The 23155-nt window shown below is 47.5% G+C and overlaps 1 protein-coding gene across 2 annotated transcripts in view; it reads right to left on the bottom strand.

Moving 5' to 3' along the window:
* Positions 1-6570: 6570 nt before the first annotated feature.
* LOC135900186 (uncharacterized) overlaps positions 6571-23155 on the bottom strand; it is a 48937-nt gene continuing 32352 nt past the window's right edge. For both annotated transcript variants that reach the window (XR_010563816.1, XM_065429630.2), the window contains exons 2-4: positions 19797-20022; positions 18662-18783; positions 6571-7972 (exon numbers count right to left, since the gene is read on the bottom strand). Coding sequence is in view for 1 of the 2 variants with exons in the window: in XM_065429630.2 (XP_065285702.1) it covers positions 7955-7972; positions 18662-18783; positions 19797-20022 (366 nt within the window). In the remaining variant the exon portion in view is untranslated. The remainder of the gene's footprint in view (positions 7973-18661; positions 18784-19796; positions 20023-23155) is intronic.

Raw genomic sequence — 23155 nt, 5'->3', positions numbered from 1 at the left:
GGTAGAACATAATGTAGCAGATGCCCATGTGGCGGTAGAAGCTAGGAAAAGAAGTTTGGAGATGTATACAAAAAAGCTATAACAATATATGAATTGTATACCTCATTATACAATTAATATTGTATACCTCAGCTGGCTAGATGACTATGTCACCGCCGCGTTTCAAACAGGATGCCAATAAATCATCATCAGCATTACCATCATCTCGTGCCACTTGGCTTGCCATGTGAGATGCACGCCGCGCAGCCTCCATGTGTGCATCCGTTGCATCTCAGTTGCATATTATTACAGCAGCTGGCACGCCATGTAGCGTTTGCATAGGTAGCGACAAGGTACATAGAGAAGTCTTGAGAAAGAAAAAGAAGGTTACGGAGAAGTATAAGTATTGACGTAATGAAAAACCTGTGTGGGATACTTGAACAATTCAAGCAAGCTACGGGACTGTTTGTCACCGCCCCGTTCAAAAGGGAATGTCTTTAAATCATCATCATCATTACCAATTTATTGTGCCATTTGACAGGCGTTTAAAGCCCCTTATTCTGCTAAAGTAGCGCCAACCACTTCCCTCCTCCTCCGCTCGGCGCGGCCTCGACGGTTGCGCCGCCCGTGCTGGCCCTGTTGTAGCACACGACGGCTAACACGCTGCCGGAGGAAATCCGCAGAAAAGTTTGTTCGAGCTCTGGGGAGGAGTTTTTTCAATCGAGATCTTCCTTCGTCAGTCGGTAACTGGCCTTAACAATGTCGTGTTGGAATCGCCGTAAAAATAGAGAAAACAACCAACACTTAAGGCGTAAAGCACGCACACGTTGAGAGTACATGTTGCTGAAACACGAAGCATGCACGCGGTGTGCTAAAACACGTGCGTAATTACCAGCGCTTGAGGATTTGACAACGTAAAAGTATGTGTACGTGGTTTCCTAGATTCGCATACAGCCCATATGACGCCTGCAATACCCATTTACTTAATCGGACGCATAAAAATGTTAACGTTAAACAGTAAAAATGTTAATCCTTATCAGCGGGCCTGCGGTGTTTTGCGGTCTTTCTCGGCCATTATAAGTCTGCACACAAAACGTGCGAGTTCCGCTGCTCATGCCTCCAATACTGAGGACGCGTCCGGCAGCAGCCGCGATAGAGGCGAAATGCAAGACGCCCGTGGAGAGATTCTGGTTTGTGCTCTGTAACTCTCCTCGCACGGGTGTGGTATTTTGCAGCAGTCGCGGGGCACTTTTTTGTTGCAGGTGCTTTGGTAATCGCCACGATGGATTCTTTTTTTCAAGTGCTGCTCCAGGACAGCATATGTAACGGCTAACAGATGCCTCTGAAGGGCACGTTACATTAGAAGGGTTCCCGTTGCCGATTTCGTGCCTGCAGGCACCGTCAATAGTACGAAATAATTACACGTTTTACAACTAGTAAATAAAATCTAATAAAGAAATACAATCACGCCGAGGCGCCAACATCTGGCGCAGCGCCACCGCGCCCGCGCTAGAATTACGAAACACCAACTAAGAATTTACCGGCCGCACGTACAATTACGATAAAAGTGCATGTTAAACGTCCCCAGGCGGCCTAAATAGAGTTATCTGGAGCGATCCACTACGACCTCCCTCATAGCCTTACTCGTTTCGTGGCGTTAAAAACGTTAATCACCACTAACCGCATCAATACATGCGGGCGTACATTCGAAGCTAAACGACTGCATCCGTAAGTCATAGTGAACGTTGCAAAATCGTCGAGAATGTGCTAATGTTATGAAAATGCTAATGGAGCTCAACACACGGCATGAATAAAGTCGCTTTTATGCCACAGGCCAGCTGCAGATACGTACACTTTCGCCGCAAGACGAACCTGCATGAAACAAAGAGAGCACATTCGGAAAAAGGTCAACATAGACGCGCTAAAAGCAGGCACCGCATGAACACATACACTTTTTCGAAGTGGCAGGTGTGAACTAGGCTCAAAAGAAGAGATTGTGAGGAACCGTGGCACTTCACAAAGCCTTTAGTTTTTTGCCACTTCCTCGAAGTCAGCCCGCCCGATCACATGAATCCACACTTTTCTTTGTGCGTTGTGCTCGCCGGACGGTAAAGAAGCCTTTTGCCGTCGCTGTGTCGGTTGCGGCAACCGAAGACGCAGTAGCACGGCATCACAATTAGGATCTCGTCTTTAAAACACACGTTTTGTTCTGCTAACGCACTCGATCAGTCTATTTGCGCGTACTTTCGTCGTACAGGGCCAACAATGGCGGTCGGAGTGCGCTGGAAAGAAAAAAAATATATACAAAAGTGTGGTGACTGCTTCCACGTGAGAAGGACTGGCCAATGGGGGCGTGGAGAAGGCTGGGGTGACAGCAGGCGTGGATGAGGAAACGTCGGGGAGAGCGGGGCGGCGGAAAGATATAAGAATGGCGCTACACGCGCGCCGCGTATCATGGATACGTACAAACATTGCATTGCAGTTCCGTTATATTCCACTAGATATCCCGACATGTAGCAGCGGCATAACGCAGTCGCATGCTGCGTGTAGCTGGACCTGGTTAACTCAAGCAGGCAAGGTGGCTATTCTTCACCAGCCGGTTTTGAAGGTGATGTCGATAAACTATCTTTATCATCATCGCGATTATTATTATTATTATTATTATTATTATTATTATTATTATTATTATTATTATTATTATTATTATTATTATTATTATTATTATTATTATTATTATTATTATTATTAGCAACGTACCGTGCCACGGGTAAAGAGATGTGTTATGTTCGCCGCGTAGACTGGACGCCTGGGTTTGCTATTCGGTAGATGTTCTGGCACCTCCTCACAAGCTACATGCCGCTGCTGACGAATCGAATCGTAGAGCTGCGTGCGCCGCTGCAACCAGGCAACATCTGGCTCGCAGACCGCTGTGCAGAGAGCAGGACGAGCAGCACAAGCCGCAACGCGCTTTCGACGCCGAGCGTAGAGTTTAGATCGTTCTGGTCAAAACGACGCGAGAAGACTTCGCCGCGAAGACTGTGTAGTGCGCGGTGCCGAAAATGAAGCTAGTATTGAGCCGCTCCTCCAGCTTACTCTTTGACTGCACTGCTTGTGCCACGCAGGCCTGTGACTTTTTTATCTTTCTATATAACTTTGTTGCTGCGCATTCTTTCTTCTGGTGGTAGCCATTTTGTTACAACCACTGGTAATGTAGATTCAACATGCTTGCCCTCTTACATGATCTGAAATTGCCTGCCGTATATTGTTATATATAGGATTATGGCACAACTCGTCTCACAATGATTGTTGACGGTAAGGCGAACAGCATTCGAGCAATGTAGCGGCAGCCCGTATTCCAGAAGTGACTTTGGTTCTGCCACCTTCGATGCTTCGGCTAAGTCTAACATACTCTGATGTCCTCTCACTTTGCTATGGTACTCGCTTGCCAAGATTGAATGAATACTGGGGTTTTACGTGCCAAAACCATGATTTCATTTTTAGGGTCGCCGTAGGTGGAGTCTCCGGATTGATTTTGTCCACCAGCGGTATAATAATGTAACCCAATACACGGGACACGCGTGCGTTTGCATTTCGTCCACGTCGAAATGCGGCCGTCGTGGCCGGGATTCGATTCTGCCACTTCGTGCTTAGCAGCGCCACATCACAGCCGCCGTGCCACCATGGCGGGTAACTTGCCAAGATTAGTCATGAGCACGGTGACATGACGACTGCTGTATGACACCGACGCAGTTACGATGGAACGACGAATACATAAGGATGTCGATGGCAAAACGAAGGCGGTATAATGACAAGGGTATGACGACAATTACATGTCAAATCTGAAATTATAGTTATGATGTAAGGACAGCAACCTGACGATGACAACATGACCAACATGACATGACGGCAACAGCGTGAGGACGACCACCGGATGAAGAAGTAGGAATGACGAAGATGGGACGACTACGGATACACGTGATAGCATCTGCCTGACAAAGACGCTATGACGGCAATGGCTTGACAATCACTACAATACCGCGGTAGCAAAAGCATGGTTACGATAGAAGGAAGAAAAGTGGATGACGTCGATAGATCGGCGAAAGTGGTATGACGTCGACGAGATGGCGACGATGGGATGACGTTACTGAAGTGATGACAATGTTGAAATGACGGTTTGACGAAGATGCCAAGACACTGGTATGATGACGACTATGTGACGACGGCGGTATGAAGAGAATCGCATGTCGAAATTACGATGATGTAATGACTGTGACGGCATCTCTACGCATGTACGACAAGAAATTCGTGGCGATGACTGTATGACGGCGATGGAATGACGACAATGGTATGACAACGGCATTAGGACAATGGGTCGATAATGATTATAAGATGAAAATAATGTAATAATGACTATATCATGAAACCTATATGACGACGTTGGCATGACGCTGACGACGTGATAATTGCCTGACAAGAGATGGATCGCGGAACTCGTGTGAGAACCATGGCACGACCACGACGGCACGACGACGCCACTCTGACAAGCGATGCGTGCTAACTATTGCCTGACGATGAAGGCATGACAAGGGCAGCGCAATCGATATTTAATGGCGACAGTATGATTACGTTAGAATGACGAAGATGGACGTCGATGGAACGAAAAAGGTGACATGACGACAATGGGAGGACGTTACTGAAAAGGTGACAATAATAAAACGACATCGTGACAATGACGGGATGACGACGGATGTTTGACGACGATGACGTATGACGATGGCATGATGATTGGCAATCGAACAGTCCGATCACAAAGCTAAAGTGACAGTCATGCAGTGATTCAGATGGCATCACGACAGCAAACACTCACCTAGTGGCCCAAGCAGTTAGACAACTTGGACCACTTCGTCGGGGTAGAAGGAGTGAGGGCGACGGCATTACGCGAGTAAGGTCACGAAGCTGGATTGACAACAACGAAAGATTACATACTTAGTGGCCCAAGCAAATAGACAAGGGCCACGCGGTCGGGGTAAGAGCCTAGATAGACTGATATACAAGCTCAAAACGGCGATACCATCCGATACCAAGATACCATCCGCATTAAAGAATAAATATAACAGTAATTCCTCTGGGGTTTAATTTTTATTAAGTACTTAATTGACAGATTTATTGAGGTATTTTGTGATTCATTGATCAATCAATTATTTGATTAAATGATTTACCGCCACCCAGACAAACACCTATAGGCTATGTGAGAAGAGGAGGTGTTGGAAGACATGAGGGAAAATTTTTTACCTCTAGGCATTCTTTATCATGAATCTAAAGCGAACTTCAATAATGTTATTATTTACACTCTTCACGCAACAGAACACAGCCGCTTCTATATTGAATCTAAAATGCGACCAGGTGCTCAGTGGCAAAACAGCATTGCGATAGAACCTATTCCCCAGGCCATATCAATATTTTCCTGCTGCTATTCAAACCTTGCCACAGATAGCAAGCAGATCTAGGTATATCACTTCTATGAAGGAAACCCACGGTAGCCTATCCTAGAGGTTGGAAACCAGTAATATGCTTTTGCCTCTGTAGGCAATATTTTCTTCCTCGTCTTGCGACGAAGCTGTAAACGATAACTCGAACGAATACCCATTGAGTACACAGTGCATCACCACGTCTCCTACGCACGCTACTCTTCAGGAGTCCTCAGTATGCGTGGCGTTCCCACAGCAGTGTCACAACACAAATCATTCGCTAGGCAGGTTCTTCTTTTACGTATAAAAATGTAGTTACGTCACTTCATTTTTCGTGTGCTACAGTCCGACTGCCGTCGCCTCGGCAGCTTGGGGAACCGCAATCTTTACAGGGAAACGCATACGGAGAGCGATAATTGTTTCACATGGCATGTAGCCGCTGCAGCGTCTTGTCATCGATTATCAGGTAGGGTGCTTGTCTTCAGCTTGTCCTTTATTGAAATATATGTTGTTCTGTATGTTGTATGCGTGGTGCCAAAGAATGTATGCACTGTTCGTTTCGATTTGCTGAGTGCTTGTAGTCTTTGCCTTACAGGGCTAAGAGCCACTGCATTTGGGGGTATGAGCCACAGGCGATGGCAGATTGCTGTCGACGTTAGGCCAAGAAGAAATCCCGAGGTCCTAGTCATCGACAGTGTTGCTGTAAAAATGCCGATGGCTTCTCCAGCAGGGTGCTAACAACACACAGTTGGTTTAAGTTGGTTTTATTTCTGTATGCTCCTAAAAACATACAGAAAAGCTCGACTTTAAAGAAAAACAGCAACTGCATCTTAACCGGGACAACCTCTTCTTCATCTTCTTCTTGAGCATGAAAAATTTCAAGTTCAGTAAAATCTCAATTTCGGCGTATTTTCCACAAAGACAGACCTCGACTAATGCAACCATTCCAATACTTGACGATCGTCAAGTCATGTACACATGTCCGTCTTGATAGGAGCATTCCGTTGATTTTAAATGATATGAAACAAAGAAAAAAAAACAACTGCAACAAGTATGCAAAAGGCATTTTAAAAAAGAAACAAAAAAGAACGACACGGACAGAAAAGAACAAGCCTACACGCAATGATTTATTTTCCTGCAAGCATGAACTTATTTGTACTGAAGCTAGTGCAAGTAAAGTGAAAGTAAAATGTGTGAAAGGAGAACCAGTCAGTATTTTAGACTGCAATAATCCGCGTTCGAGCTCCTTGCCTCACTTAGTTTCTGTCATAGTTCGACTAGCGAAAGAAAATCGCACTAAGCAATGAAGTTGCTTGTCAGCTTCGTGCTTCCCTCGCGCATAAGTCACCGTGCAGCGAGGCACTTAGTGCATCAAGCAACGGTAGTTCGCAATTAGACAAAAATATTACTTATAAAGCACTGCCTTCTCATTGTTATCGCTTTCGTCTTCATGCAATCATATTGGTAGACTCGCAGCCGCCCTTTTTTACCAGAAATGTTGTTAGGGTCCAAATAACCAACCGCAACATATACTATGCACACCGATTTAATAATAAAGCACACCTGCGTGACAACGTCCCGAAAAGTTGCAACAGTAGTACGCAGTGGTTATTGAAAACATTTCTTGCGTCTCAGCTTTCTGTAATTTACAAGTGGACTGATCACTTGAAAAATTCCTTTTACTTTTCAATTTCCAGCCACTACATGTAGCTGCGTTTTGACGCGCAAGAAGTTCGCACTTTCGCATTCGCTGTTTCGCGAGCTTTCTCAACAACTCTCGGGAGCGCCTCACCAGCGCCCGATTCCAGCAGCTAAACGAGTGCCGGAAAGATGCGAAAGGCTTCACATCGACGAATGCCTGCCATCATCCATATCCGAGCGAATCCATGCTGGAGATCGGTCCAGCACTCTCGCATCGATCGCAGACCTGAGCGGATGTCCACGTAACTGCAGAGGGGTTCCTGAGCGAGCGCGCCTTTGTGTGTGTGTGTGGGTGTGTGTGTGCTTGCGTGTGTGTGTGTGTGGCAAAAAAGAGGAGGGAGGATGCGGAAGTTCCTCGAAATCACGCCGCACGCGTGACCTCATTGTGTGTGTGTCCTCGCGGAGCCATGAAAGGCCAACGTGTCACAGCGTCCGCGGTCTTGAATAATTGACCGAAATCGCCCGCTCCGCGTGTACTGCGGGGCCGTCGTCATTCCTTGCGCGTGCTGGTCATTCCTTGCGCATGCTGGTAACGCATTTTCACCTCCCATTTATTTATGTGTGTGACACTTTCGTCATTAGGTCTTCCTCTGTCAACCGTGTACAGATCATGGAGTATTGTTTGCCTCAATGAAGGGAGTAAAGCAGTACGCGTAGTTCTCTGGCCAGTAGCAATTAAAGGCAGTGATGTTGCTGTCGAATGCGAGAAGCTTTCGCCCTCGCAGCCTAACGTCGCTCCTTCCACCTGTTGCTCTTTTTTTTCTTCTTATATCTGGCCGTCCGCGATGCCTTGTCTTAGTGATTTATTACGGCGTGAACATTGTCTGCAAAAAAGAAAAAAAACAACAATATGGGTGATGCCCTTGCACCGATGTCTATAATCTAAATGAGACATGTGGCACCACTGTAACATGCGAAAGTACCTCGGGGCTACAGTGCACGGCTGCATACATTATGCACGCACATACCGGGTGTCCAGTTAACTTGGATCAACATTTTAAAAAAAGCCCTAGAGTTCTAGAGAAATCGTTGCCACTGCATAGTAGGGGCAGTTGTACGCACTTACAGCCAGCATTTTTTAACGCGAAGTATTAATTAATGAATTGCTTTCAGTTACTGAACGTTTTAATTATTGTTTGAATCGCAAACATGTCAATTACAAAGTTGTGGGGCAGCCTAAATTACCTCCGAATCAAGCATTCATTTTGTGCTGAAGTGAGCCTGGTTGTTTTGTTTTCGATAAAAAACAAAATTCGGCGAAATACGTGAAACATGAAATAGGTGGGCGCTCGCGCGCTGCTACTTAAGCGCGTCCAAGCAACGTTTGAGACATATGCGGCTGCATTCGTTTATCGCCGTATTGTTTGCAGACTTCGTCATGAAGGATGGCTAAAGAGGTGTCGCGACCTAACTAGCGTGGTGCGATAAGCATCAGCATCTGCGGACGCAAAAATAATGCTCTCGATCATGAAGCGCTCGCTGTAGCTTAACCTTCGCGTATCATGAAACAAAAGTACGAAAGAAAGTCAACCAATTTATAAAAAAAAACAGCGCGCAAAAGGGCACGAAAGAAGTAAAAGAAAGGAAGCTCTCGGAAGAGCAGAAAACAGCTACTCAGGAGTTTATTTCAATAAAACATAATCCAATAGTACGTAATTCGCCTCAGCTATCCACAAAAGAACATGCAAAAGTGCTACTGGTTTATCCATTTGCCCTTTCTGTATTTTGAACTTCAGGAAGGAGGCAAAACAAAGCAGTTTTTTGCCTATTACTATGTTTGTCGCAAGTTTATTTTATTTTTTATTTAGGGATAGGGTGACATCATGAAGGTGCTTAAACAGTCACGTTTTACAACAGTTTTGAGCTATTATTTACCACTGGCACCTATTGCACGTGCTCAAACAGGTCACCGTCTGAAACCAATACTGTACCTGCTTCTTTCCAACACTTATGCTGTCGCAGCTTTGACCAACGGCGTTGCAATTTCGCTGTAGACTCTGCCTATTTTAGCCTTTAGGGCGTCCGATGTGGTACATTTGCTGATGTACACGCGATAGTTCACGCATCCCCACAAAAAGGCTAAGCGGTGTCATGTCCGGTGACCTTCTAGGCCAGGGTGCAGGTCCGTGCCGGACAATCCATTCTCTATGAAAAAGCTTCTCGAGCCACGTTGAGACTGACAACTACTACGCGCAGGACCGCCATCGTGTTGAAACCAGATGTTCCGAAAGTTGGCAAGTGGAATGTTGATACAGACGTCGTTCACGGGGCCCTCTAGGATGTAGTTAACGTAGCGTTGCATGGTTAAGTGTAGTCAAAAAAGATGGGTCCCATGATGTTGCCATCAGAAATACCACACAACACATTAAACGACCATTGGCATTAGTGTCATGCTAGGTGCAAGGCCACCGAGTTGGCCGACGACAGAGACAATGCCTGCTCTTTCACGTTTCTTAGGCGACACGGGCCTGGACTCACGCTTGTGATACCAGTTACGCAATGTGTCCTTCACCTCGTTCCTCCCATTATCATCCCCCATTGTGACCCTCTTCCTTCACTTCTTCCCCTTCCCTTACGTAGAGTAGCAGGCCAGATGCTCCATTTTCCGGCCGACCTCTCTACATCTTCCAGTCATTAAACTACTCCTTGTGCCAGCCAGTGGGAATTGCTATCACTCCAGTAGGGTGCTTTCTGAAGATTAACTTGTGAGTTTCTGAAGAAATGAGCCTCACTCGTACAAAGTACTCGAGTGAGAAAGTCCGGTTCTTCCTCACATTTAGCGAAAATCCAATTGGCAAAGTCAAGTCTCTTTTCAAAATCTTGGTTTTCAAGTTTTGGATGAAGATGTACAAGATACGGGTGCATATGATCTTTTTTTTTAAGTCCTCCACACTGATGACCTTGAGGTTCCGGCCTCCGCACTGGCGTCGCGCACACTACTGTGAGGGCTAGCAGCAAATACTACCAAAACCTCCGTTTCTGCGTATTTAACTACCGTCACAGTCCTGTGTGGCTTTCTTGTGAAGCTATCCATCTCGCAACGGACTGCGCATATGTTCAAAGTTTTGTTGATGGACTACGAGTGTCCTACACATTGTTACATCCGGAATAGCTTGGCTGCTTCTTGTCGCCGTGCGACGCTCCCAGAGCCAGGATCATTTTAGCCTCCTCATCATTCGTGAAGGGCATGACTATGTTCTCGAAGAGCAGGTCACTGTTGTGGTACCGTGAAGATATCCCAGTATTATCTACGAAATGACACGTCAAGCAAAAAAATATTCAATCGACAACAGCAAACGCTGGCCGCACAGACCCGCCAAAACGGATTAGATAGACAGCCTTAGCAAGATTTATTTTCATTGCTAAAGGGAACAAAAGAAACATATGTTGCGGGCGGGCCTATCTACAGGACAAGATGAGGGCGCAAAATTACAGCCCCAAGTGCGCCGTGAAAAGGGACAAACAAACCAAGAAGGAATTTAGTAAGAACGTCAATAATGTAAAATAACAAATGCCGAAGAGTAGCCATAATAACCAAGCAGAAAGAAAGAGTATCAGCAACAGCTTACGACATGAGCAAAAAGACTGCACGGAAATGGCATGTACCGTGTTGACCAACCATCCGGCTAGTTTATTAATACAAATGAAAAAAGTCCAAAAGAAACAACGAAAAAGCGAAAAAGAAAAATGAAGTAAGAGAACAAGAACATTTAAATAATAATAAAACAAAATAAATAAAAACAAAAAATATTGCGGATCGTCGGGTCAGTGCGCCATGTACAGGGCCCAGGCCGGTTAGGCATGGTGAGAAGTCATGTCATCAAAATTGATGAACTGGCATGGCTGTGCGCTTAAACTGAAACTTTAAAATTCATGAATGAAAGAGGCATCTTGGGCCAAAATCACAAGTGGAAAAGATAACAAAAATAAAGGTCATGTGAGTGAGCGAAAGAGAAAAAGAATGAGGTTATGAAAATGAACGGGAAACCAGAGGTGCAAATGAGAGAAGTGGAGTTCACCAGCTCTAGAAAAGAGATCACACATTCCGTCTGTAGTGTCCTCAGAGACAGGCTCCACCTTGGTTGGCTTAACTGAGGGGACTACAGGACGAAAGTTGAGGCTACAGAGAAAACAAAGAACGAAAAAGAAAGAAAGATGAAAACCCTGAGTAAGCTGTTTACACCGAATCAAGAACACGAAGGAAATGTGAATGCAGATACGAGACGCCAGGGACGAATTAAAAGTGCTCTGTTCCGTTTGTCTGCTAAAAGCATTTCATATTATGTCGCAGTTATTGTAGATACATGATTGTCTTTGGGCAAGCGAGTTATCTCAGACGTTCAAAGACAGTAATTGAAAAAGCGTTGCATGTCACTGCAGGTCGCACCACACGCGAAATTACTGTGTGGTGAAAGGGGAACCTGGCGTGGGCTGGCATTAGATAGTTGTGGGTTTTTTCTCCTGCTGAAATGGTGGTATATTGGTAATCGATCGAATCCATTTGGAGAGTTCAGTATCTGAATTTTCGCGTATCGAAATCACATTAAGTTGTGGGTTTGTACCTGTCAAAACCACTTTCTGCTTATGAGGCACGCCGTAGTGGGAGAGGAGGAGGAATAAACTTTATTAGTAGAAATGAGCCGACGGTAAAATCGTCCGAGGTGGGCGGCTTCCCTAGTCCAGGATGCCGTGGGCCTGAGCTGATAACTTGGCCCTGCTCACCAGGCGATGCTGGTCTTCAGGGCTCGAGCTTGTCAGCTGGGCCTCCCACTGCTCGAAGGTTGGTCCGGTGATGGGTGGTGTCAATGCGTTTTGTTGACATTCCCATACCATGTGGTAGAGGGTATTGGGCGCAGAGCAGAAAGCGCATTTGTGGGTATAGCTCGCAGGGGCACATCGCGTGTAGCAGGGTGCCGTGCGGGAATGTGCCGGTCTGTAGTTTTCGGAAGATCACCGCCTCTTCTCTTGTCAGCTGGGGATGCGGGGATGGATAGATCCTCCTACCCAGCCTGTAGTGGCTCAGGATATCGGCGTATCTTTTCGGGACGCTATCTTGTTGGTCTACCGGTGCTCGTGAACCTGGTGGGATAGCCCGGAAAATGTGATCTCGGGCAGCGGCATTAGCCGCTACATTACCCGCCAGGGACTCGTGTCCCGGGGCCCAAACAATGTACAGTTCAGGAAAATTGTCTCGTTTTTCGAGGACGCTCAGGGCTTGTTTGGAAATGCGGCCCTTTTGGTAATTTCTACATGCTGTTTGCGAGTCGGTGATGATTGTGATTAGAACTTCCTCTCGCTGGCCCGTAGTGGCCGCCAGGGCTATCGCCGTTTCTTCCGCGCAGTCGATGTCTGGAGTGTTTACCGAGGCCGCAGCTACCTCTTGTCCTTGGCCGTTGATCACGCTGATAGCGTGGGCCGCTCTGTTCTTGTACTTTGCCGCGTCGGTGTATCGGACTTCTCCTTGTTTTGGTCCTTCGTAGGCCTTACGTAGAGCTTTCACTGTCGCTCGCCTCCTTTCTCTGTGGTATTCAGGGTGCATGTTTCTCGGGATGCTGGCCACCGTGATCTTCTCCCTCAGGGGTAGAGGAACCCGCTGTTTTGTAGACTCATATTCGACTGGGTAGCCCAGTCTTATTAGCATGTCCCTACCCGTGCTGGTGAGCTTGAGTCGCTCTATCTGGCTGGTCTTGTGGGCCTCTACAAGTTCCTCCCAAGTATTGTGTATGCCCAGGCTGAGCAGCTTCTCCGTCGACGTCGTCGGTGGAAGCCCCAGTGCCAGCTTGTAGGTTTTTCGTATTAGGGTGTTCAATTTGTCTCTCTCGCTGTTCTTGAGACCCAGGTATGGGGTGCCGTAAGTGACTCTGCTGATTATCAGGGCTTGTATTAATCTGATTGTGTCCTGCTCTTTCAGGCCGTGCTTTTTGTTTGTCACTCTTCGCACCAAGTGCGCGACTTGGATAACTGTCGCTTGCAGTTTTTTAATGGCGGCGAGACCGGCACCGTCCTTCTGGAAAGTGAGGCCCAGAATACGAAGTGTGTCCACCTTGGGTATGTTGACTCCATTTAGTGTCAACGTTGGGTCAGGTGTGTCCTGCGGAGGCCGCCCTCTTGTCCTCTTGATCAGGAGCTCCGACTTTTCCGGCGCGCATGAAAGACCGCAGTGGTGTAGATAATGCTCGGTCCTCTCGATGGCTTCCCGCAGGGCGTCTTGTTGTTCGCCCGCCGATCCCGTGCACGTCCACATGGTCAGGTCGTCCGCATACATTGCGTGACGGATACCCCTGATGTTCTCCAAGAGGTTCGGCAATCCCCTCATCGCTATATTGAACAGCAACGGGGAGATCACCGACCCCTGGGGGGTTCCTTTCTGCGGTACTGGGAACTTCTCGGTCCTGAGATTCCCCAGGCCTATGGTCGCCGTTCTACCCGTCAGGAAGTCCCGGACGTAGTTGTATGTCCGCCGTCCGCAGTTGGTATGTTGTAGGCTGTTTAGCACTGCTTCGTGTGAGACGTTGTCGAAGGCTCCCTTCACGTCGAGTGCCAGGATGGCACTCTTGTGGCATGTGCTGAGGCCGTCGATGACTTCTTCTTTAAGCTGAAGTAGAATGTCCTGGGTGGAGAGGTTAGGCCGGAAACCGAACATAGTGTTCGGCAGGTGCCCACCTTCTTCCAGGTAGGGCGAGAGACGATTGTGGACCATGTGCTCGAAGAGTTTTCCCGCGCATGATGTAAGAGAGATCGGACGCAGGTTCTGTAGGTTGATGGGCTTGCCGGGTTTCGCGATCATCGTTACGTCCGCATGCTTCCAGGAAGCCGGTATACTGCCCGTCTCCCAGCTTTCATTGATATACTTTAGCAAACTCTCCGTCGCCCCGTCGTCCAGGTTACGGAGGGTCTTGTTGTTAATTTTATCCCTGCCGGGCGTCGTGTTTCTTGTGAGATTTCTTATGGCTGCCACGATCTCCGACTTGGTGAAAGGTTGGTCTAAATCCGGATTGGGTTCCCCCTCGTACTCCGGGTGAATGACTGGCTGCGTCTTCCGTTGTTGCTCGTCTCCGATGTATTTCGCAGTGATGGCTTCGAGCGCTTCTTCTTCGGTTCCCTGGAAGTTGTGTATAAGTCTTTGTATGTGTTGCCCCATGACAGTTTTTGATTCCGTCTTCGCCAGAAGGGTCTTTAAAATGGCCCAGGTCTTTCGGTTGCTGAGGGTTCCTTTAACTGGTCGCACACTTGATTCCAGTTCTGACGTCCGAGTTTTTCAGCATACTCCTCCGCCTGCCGCGAGACTGCGGCAATGCGGATCTTGAGTTTGCGGTTTCTCTTCTGCTTCTTCCATCTCTTCAAAAGTCCTCGCCTGGCCTCCCAGAGGTGAAGTAGGTGTGGGTCGACTTCGGGATTGTCCGCAGTGAGTTGGATGGTCTTTGTGTACTTGTTAACCAAGTCCATCACGTTCTTGGTTCATTCCTCGATGTTCTCTAGGCTGCTGGGGTGTTCATCTTTGCGGAAAGCAGGCCAGTCTGTAATTTTGGCTTGACCTAATCTCACAGGGGTTTTGTGGTGCATGATTTCGGTCTGGATGATATGATGGTCGCTGCCCAGAGTCTCGTCCAGTCTCGACCACTCGACTTGCCTGAAGCCAGTGGAGAAGGTCAGGTCTGGGCTGGTGTCTCTAGAGACACTGTTGCCGATTCTAGTTGGTATTAGAGGATCGGTCCACAACGTCAGCTGGTGGTGTTGTGCCGCGTTGTGCACGTCCATACCCTTCTTGTTGGTTGATCGGTAGCCCCAAGCCACGTGTGGAGCGTTAAAGTCGCCCACCACGAGAAGTTTCTGACCGTCGGTGACTTTCTTCACTTCTCTCAGTAACTTGTCCAAGTCCTTTAGTGTGTCGCGCGGAGGACTGTATACATTCAGGATGTAGAGGCTCTGCAGGGTTTTCTTGGGAGGAACCAGCTCAATCAGAGTGTGCTCGATTCTGTGGTTGATTTCGTGCCGCTGCGTCGTGTAGTGCTTCTTGATGAGGACGGCGGTCCGAGTCCTTCCTTGGGCAATGTGCGTTTTGTAGCCACGCATCGTAATAGTATTTGTCTCTGTTTCCTGTAACGCGATGACGTCAGGTTGGTGTAGGGTGCATAGATGAAGTAAATTTTGCCGTTTCCGATTTATTCCTCTGCAATTCCACTGCCAAATTTTGAGGGTTTCGGTCGCTTCTTTCTTCTTTGCTATTTTATTCGCCATCTTGGCTTCCCAGAGTCTCGTTCATCTGGGCTTCTCTGATGGAGTATTTTGGCTTTTTCCTTGCCTGCTCTTTTTCCCTTTCTAGGATGGAGATGCGTTGGTTGAGCTCGTTGCCCATCTGGGTGATCTCCTGGCGGAGCGTTTGTAAGGCTGCTTGGACGGTGGCTGCCACAGACTTGCTTATGGTGTCGACGGCCTGAGCCAGTTCGGCTCGGAATTCATTTCTCAGTTCGGTCTTGACTTCGGTTCGGGCCTTGTTCACCTTGTACTCTATTCCCGATTCTAGGTCCTCTATCGGGGGAGTATGTTCCCTCGGTGGCGTTGGCGTTAGGGTCGGTGTCTGCTGTTTTTGCAATTGCTCAATGAGATGTTGGAGCTTCCTCTCCAGGGCTTGTTCCCTGGCCTGAGCTCTTTTGTCCCGTTACTCCTGACGTCCTTCTTGCTCTTCTAGACGCTTCATGAGCACTTCATTCCGCTTCATCAGGTCGGCATTTTGCCTTCTGAGGGAGGCGATGGTTTCCTCGTATCTCGACTTTCGCTCTTGTGTCGGCAGTGAGGGAAATGGGTCGGTTGTCGACTTGGAACTGGCTATCACTTCCGCCCAGCTGATCTTCTGCTGTTCTTGCTGTGGCTTACTTGTTCGATATTCCGAGGAGCTTGAACTTGTCTCCCTTGTTATAGGTGGTTGTCGGCCTCTTGATTTACTTCTCTCCCTCACGTACACGGGTGGGGGTCTTGACTTGAGCCTTTTTTCGCACTCCTTGCTTGCCGTCTCGTGAGGTAGTCCACATAGTTTGCACTGCAACTGGCAATCATGATCTGCTTGTGGGTTCTGCACCCCGCACCTGTTGCAAATGTGTTTGTCTGGGTTGGGGCATACGTCCTGCCGGTGGCCGATTTCTCCGCAGGCCTTGCAATACTGTACCGATCTGCGGTATGGGCGGCAACGTGTGTACGAGCCAGCCACCTTCACATAGAAAGGGATGTGCGGACCTTCGAAGGTGATAACTGCTGAGGTGGATTTGCCGAGCATCCTCGCATGCATGATGCCACAGTTGTTGGCTGCCAGCAGTTCCGCAAGTCGTTTCTCCGTCGTACACGCAGTGATGCCCTGCACGACTCCACGTACTGTTCCTGGGAGCGGTTTTATGTACGGCGTCATCTTATGTGGCCGCCCCAAGTTCGATGCCGTTGATGGAACCGAGTTTCAGTGCGTAGTCCTCGTCTGCGGTGCTGGCAGTTATCAGGTTCTGCTTCCACTGCGTTTGAATGGTTACGTTCGCGCAAAATTCTTTGAAAGGGGAACCACTTGCCCTTGCAAGTCCTTCGGTGATCTTCTCGTCCGGCCAGCTGGACAGTTTCATGCCGGTTCTTGGTCGGTATACCACCTTGTAATCATTCTCTGGCAGCGGCGGCGTCACGCGTCGCGGCGGTGGCTTGCCGTTTGTTCGGCTTCCCTGATCTTGCTGCCATTGGTGGTTGCTGGTGGCTTGCATGCTTGCTTCTACTCTCGGGTTGCTCCTCGCGTTCAGTCCTCCTTGCTGGTTCTGGGGGTTTCCTTGCTTTCCTCTCTCTTTTATACGGTCCTCGTTCGGCGCCTTCTTGTTTTTTCTTGCCTTGATTGCTTGGAACCATGGGGCAGCTTGACTCAGCGTCTTGCCGCTGTTCTCATCGAATTCCATGTTGCTCTGGACCGCTGTGGAGTCTTGGCTATTGTTCTCTATGTCCATTTCGTGAACACTGCCGTTCGTTTCCCCTGCCATTCTCGGTGCTCGCGAGGCCACGCGGGCCCGCTCCTGGGGCGCGTGCGGCGTTCGGAGAACGGTGTTCGAATATGCCGAGGTGCTCGTTGCGTCAAGGTAAACAAATCCACTCACCGTGGTAATTCTGGCGACTTTCGATGCCGATTGCCTTGTTGAGTTCAGTGGCACAAAATCGTGAAGGTTGGTTAAGGTTAACCGCAATAACTCACGATAAAAGCAGCAGCCCATGCGAAGCGCGTCCGCTCCACTCGGCCCCCTGGTGGCTTTTTCGTAGTGGGGGACTCTGGAAATTTCGACCACCTGGAGCTTCTTTACCATGTACCTAAATATGAGTACGTGGGTGTTCTCGCCCCCATCAAAATGCGGCCGCCGAGGCCGGGATTCAATCCCGCGACCTAGTGCTTAGCAGCCCGACACCATAGCCACTAAGCAACCACGGCGGGTGTGCAACTCACAGTCTACTGAGCATAGGATGTGGCACGCATCTTTGTCTTTATCGAGGTCGGGCTACCAAGGATGAATCGTAAAAAGCCATGTGATGCAGCGGAGTTGGCAATAAGGAAAGGCAGCTCGAATAAATATATGAGGGAACGGTATGAGACAGGGTGAGATATATATATATATATATATATATATATATATATATATATATATATATATATATATATATATATATATATATATATATATATATATATATATATATATATATATGGAGAGAGAGACAATCTCTATAGAATATGTGCTTGTGCCACCGAGAATTTTTTGTGTCTGCCGACATTTGCAATGTGGCCATGGGTATTGAAAACGAGGAAAGCAGAACCAGTGGATTGTGCAGTATAAGAGCCGTCTATTTATAGGTGGCAAACATGAAGAGATGTTACCCTGAGAACCGGGCGGAGTTGAAGGTGGTAAAAAATAAAGCGTTGTTTAAGACTGGGATGAAGATCCCAAGGGTTGAATGAGTGTTGAAAACCTATTGGCGTGTACGTGTGAGGATCATAAAAGTGAGGACTTTAAGGACAAACAGGGAGAATTGGGCGTTTAAGCGATCCAATTCTGTGGCGAGTGGACGGACATTAGTGAGAACCTGCAAAGATGATGCTCGGGTCGTGCGAAACGCACCAGTTATTGTTGATAACAGAGTACGTTGAATAGAAGTAATTTTTTATTTGAAGTGCGACGTAGCAAAAGTCGGCCACCAGACAGGGGATGCATACGTTAAGGAAGGAAGAAGAACCTGATTATAGAGGAGGCGAATAACAGAGAGAAACAGCGAATGATGCATCCTGAGAAAGAGGAAGAGTTGAGAAGAGAGGAGATCTGATTTGGTTTGAAGGTAATTGAAGTGGTCATTGAACGTGAGATGTGTGTCGAAGAAAACGCCTAGAATTTTAATGCTTGATTGCGATTTCAGTGTGGTACCATTATGGCGAACAATGGGTTGGTGGGTGCGTACTGAAAATGAATTGCTATTTGGGAAGTAAAGCTAGTTTTGGTAATGATGGTTACCTCATTTCTGTAGGCCCGATCAGAGGTGCGGTTAGGAGTCGTCGAGGCCTTGATTCTAATTCCAGTGGGTTGACGGCGGAGATCACTATAACCGTATCGTCGGCGTAAGCCTGGGTAAACACCTGAAAAGTAAAATGAAGTTCCAGTAAGGCATGCATCACGATATTCCAGAGGAGAGGGCCAATGGCGATTCTTGGGGGCTGCTTAACGTAGGTGCGGCGCATACTTCGCCTGATTGCGAGCGAAATATGAGTGTGCGGTTGTGTAGGAATGATCAGAGGAGGTGATATAAATTATGGGAGTGGTTGTGCAACCGTAAAAAAATGGAAGACTGCTGCGTGCCAAACGCTGTCGGAAGTGCGTTTACAATCTTAAGAAATGAGTATGGAATGTAGTTTGTTGTCTTTGTAAGTGTCGAGTGCTTTCCTAAGGTGATGTAAAGCAATGGAATGGGCGCACTCTTCCCGTGAGTAAAGCCGAATTCATTCGTATGATGGAGGTGGTGGGAATAAAGAAACTAATCAAGGAGAAAATTTAGTAATCATTTCAGGATTTAACCAAATAATGACCATAATGATGGGGCGATATCAGGAAGGAGAGTCGGGAAGGCGGTGGCAGGAACTGAGAGAGCGCGCGTTTCGCAGCACATGAAACAAAACTCTTTCGCGATATGCCGGCAAGGCTCATGGTTTCGGAATAGGGCCAAGGTACTTGAGACATACTGCGGGCTTACTAAAACAGAGAAAATTAATAAGCGTAGAAGGGATAAATATGAACTTTTATTCTTAAAAAAATAGTGGCCAGAAAAAGAAAGCCTCCCCTCACTCATGGCTTTATGCACGCTAGATCTGCCCACTAGGATATGGGCTCCTAGTGTACTAGCACTTGGTCGGGGCGCCTGGAGCAGCCACGATGGTCGCCATACAACGGGGCAGGCTGTTGAATGGACGGATGGCGAGTTCGGTATGTGCCAGCCGATCCCAATGGGCTTCTACGGCCGAGGCTCCATGGAGCAATGGACACACATGGGCCACTTTATGGCACTCAATACATTTTCCTTTACATTCATGTCGGCATGTGTGGTGGCCACTCTACCGCCATAATGCCTCACCGATAAAAAAAAAAACCTAGTTACCGACGTTGCCATATGAACATGGCTCCTGTCTTGCTGCTAGTAAAAGAAGCCGTCCGGAAAGGACTCGTCCAAGACTTCGAGAAGCACGGTACTCTCCAGGATGTCTTTGGATGCGGTAGAGTTGAACCTGCTTTCGAGATGCACCAAGGGCCCGAATCCGTCCTTCGATGTGGCTCCTGAGATACTGACGGAGCAGCGTCCACTGCTGGCCACTCCTCGTTCGAATCTGTGAAAATTAAGGAATGTCTCTCACTGATACGTTCATATTTGGGTGTGATATCAAATATGAATTTTCAATACAGTGGTGCACAAGGAAAGCGCTGATGCTTATGGTAGAACATTCGAATGACGGAGCATGCAAATGATCGTCAGTGTCTCTCGGCCGTCGATAGCGCTGCATCAAAAACGCGTTCGAACAGCCGCTCAGTGAACCCCTGCCATAGTTAATTTCATTTCATTCCATTTATTTACCCTAAGGGCTCAGAATAGGGCACTACATGAGGGGGAGGAGTGGGAAATACCAACAGTAAGAAACTTCAAAGGGGGCTTATAAGCATGAAGATAAAAACACAAAATAAAAAAAACAACTGTTTTCAGCATTAATGAGTTACGGTGCAGCTAGTAGTTGCATGACGTAATGATTATATGATGCAATAACACAAGATCGAACTACAACACTATTAGAATAATGCAACAAATACATGACTGTGATCAAAGGTAGTAAGGCGCTCAAGCAGGATAACAAGATTGTTTAGAAAGTATGAACTGGTATGGTAGGTTTGTTCATTAAGGTAGTTTTGTAAAGCTCATTGGAAAGGAGATAATTCCTTAATCTTGACAATGAATTACAGAAGGGCATTCCACTCATTTTAGGATAAGATACAAAGGAGAAGCAGGAAATGCTAACCGATACGCAGTTTACTGCGTCTTCTGAAATCCCTCCCTCTTTATAATAAATCCTCTAAGGAAAGCAACACATATGTACAGTGAGTGTACGCAGCAATACATAGGTAGTGACTATACCATATGGCTTGGAGATACTGACTACTTCAGTGCCTCATTCTCGTGTTTAGGTGCTAAAAATGTGAGGCCAGCGATTATATCTTGTGTTACTAGTCCTACAGATACACTGGTGCTGGTCTCGTCGGGTCGTGTATGTAGACTCGTCTGAAAACGCGACTTTACTCATCTCCTGGGCAAGCCAAATCTGGTGCTCCTGGGCAAATACCAGCCGTTTGACTACGCTCACGCCAGACAGCAGCGATTTCACAGCCAGCCAGTTGCTGCACAGGCCACCTTCATGAAGAGGCCGTCTCGCCGAGCTTGAGCTAGCAATAAGGCCAATGTCATTTTTTATCTGGTTCGCGGTCAAAACTGGGTCGTATTTGCATCATTCAAGGTGCGTTCGTCATCGTCGGACATCGCTGCTCTCAGTCAGCATCCTCGGGGCAGGTTATTTAGGCAGCCTTCATGGCGGTACGCATTAGCTGTCCTGCTGACTGAGTAATGTGCGTGCTCCGTTACTGTTGCGCTTTGTGACTGCGACATGTCTCTGTCATACATGGAGACTGTTTGAATACGCTCTGCCAAAGACCTACCTGGCATGATTGATACAGCATGAAATTAGGCTTGGATAGTGAGTATTTCTATTACATAGTCACGCGATTGATAACTCTGGATGACTTTCATATCCAAACATTAGATAATCCAGGTAAGCATTGATTGTTTCATTATTTTTATCGGATACTTAAAGGCATACGTTATCTATTGACAGCAGCAACATGTCATGTGAGGTGTGCACAAGGGCGGTGGGGGAGGTCGCATCAAAGAACATTTGTGCTGCTTGGCAAGGCCCTAGGCCGATCTTCCGCCGGCAAAAACGGCTGTCTCGTGGACGATGCCTCTCTCCTGTATGTTTTTCACTGGCCATGCACTGACGACTTCCACGTTCATATGACAGCGTGAATGACGTTCATATGACGGCTTCGGTCGCGCGGATATATTTTGTGAATGCGTCAGTGCATCGCGAAGTTTTATTTAAGTGCAAGAGAGCAACATAATTATGAGGCGGTGTGGTGTGTTGTTACGCCCACACACACAATAATGCGATTACAAGGAACGAACAGGAATCTTGCACACCAAGCACTGTTTCTTGAATCGCTCACACTTATCAGGCTTATTTTACATTTCGCACAAACTAAAACATTGCAAGGTTAGATTTAAAGATCTCATGAGAGAGTAAAACCATGAAAGTACAATAGAACACGAGCCTGGAAAACGTGGCGCAAACTAATATACTGCCTAATACTTCGGTTTCAATAATTTCGCAGCGTTCACAGTGAAGAATACAGAAGGTAAACTGAAATACCGCGTGCATCTGAAATGTCCTGTCATGAGAAAAGTATAATTTCTCGCTCTATCTTTTCAATAAACTTATGAGGAACAGCGTCATTTGTGGAAGGAAACAGAGGAGCCTTGAGCTCATCAGCGCAACGTCATAGCTTCCGACTTCAGCAGCGTCATAGCTTCCGACTTCCGACTGCCTGTTTAAAGCACTGCCTCCACGGATGTTGGCCGTTATGGCCACTCGAGTCGATATAATGAAGTATTCTCCTACCTACAAAGTCCCAAGCTACATACATGTATTCAAAAGGGTCAATGCCGAAAGCGCTCGCAGTCTCTTGTTCATTTTCTTTCTTCCTTTACTTCTGTGCTTCTTTCTTCCCTTTCTTTGTAGTAGATCCCTAAATGGCTCACTGCGCCCGTCGTTCACGTATTCCTGAGCACGCAATAGGCAGCGAGCACCTAACTTTGTTCCGAAACATTACGCCATGCTAGGGCGTCGCTAAAACCCGAATTATTATCATTTGTCACGCACGCACAACAAGCCTTCCGCGAGAGTACGGCAGCGGCACGACCGCTTCGAGCGGCACGGCAGGTGGTGAGCGTGGTGTAAAAATCTCTCGCCTTGCAGCACTGCTGCGGTACCATCACGAAACACAAACCGAACGATTGTTGGCCAGACACAGCCTTCATGCGTCACCAACCCTGTCGCCCTCAGCGTGTACCATAATGCAACAGCTAGCCTTCGCGAGCGCCCAGAAGTGTCCCAGTAATCGCCGGCGGCCACGCGCTCCGAGTATCGTGATTTGCTGAGCACTCTTCATGGAGAGAAGAAAGGCTACGTGAAAATCTCGCTTGGACGTTTCCATCGCATTGCTACAATGCCCTTAGGAGCTCCCTTGACACCGGAAAGATGTCCTCTAGACTGCTGTAATCATCCGCGAGCCACCCGGTGGACTCCAAACATCCCTTCTTGTTGGGCTTACGAGGAGTTTTGCGAGAACTGAGAGCTCAGC

Source organism: Dermacentor albipictus, chromosome 4 (assembly GCF_038994185.2).
Source record: "Dermacentor albipictus isolate Rhodes 1998 colony chromosome 4, USDA_Dalb.pri_finalv2, whole genome shotgun sequence".
Lineage (NCBI taxonomy): Eukaryota > Metazoa > Arthropoda > Arachnida > Ixodida > Ixodidae > Dermacentor > Dermacentor albipictus.
The sequence above is the reverse complement of the archived record's forward strand: the minus strand, read 5'-3'. Positions and strand labels throughout refer to the sequence as shown.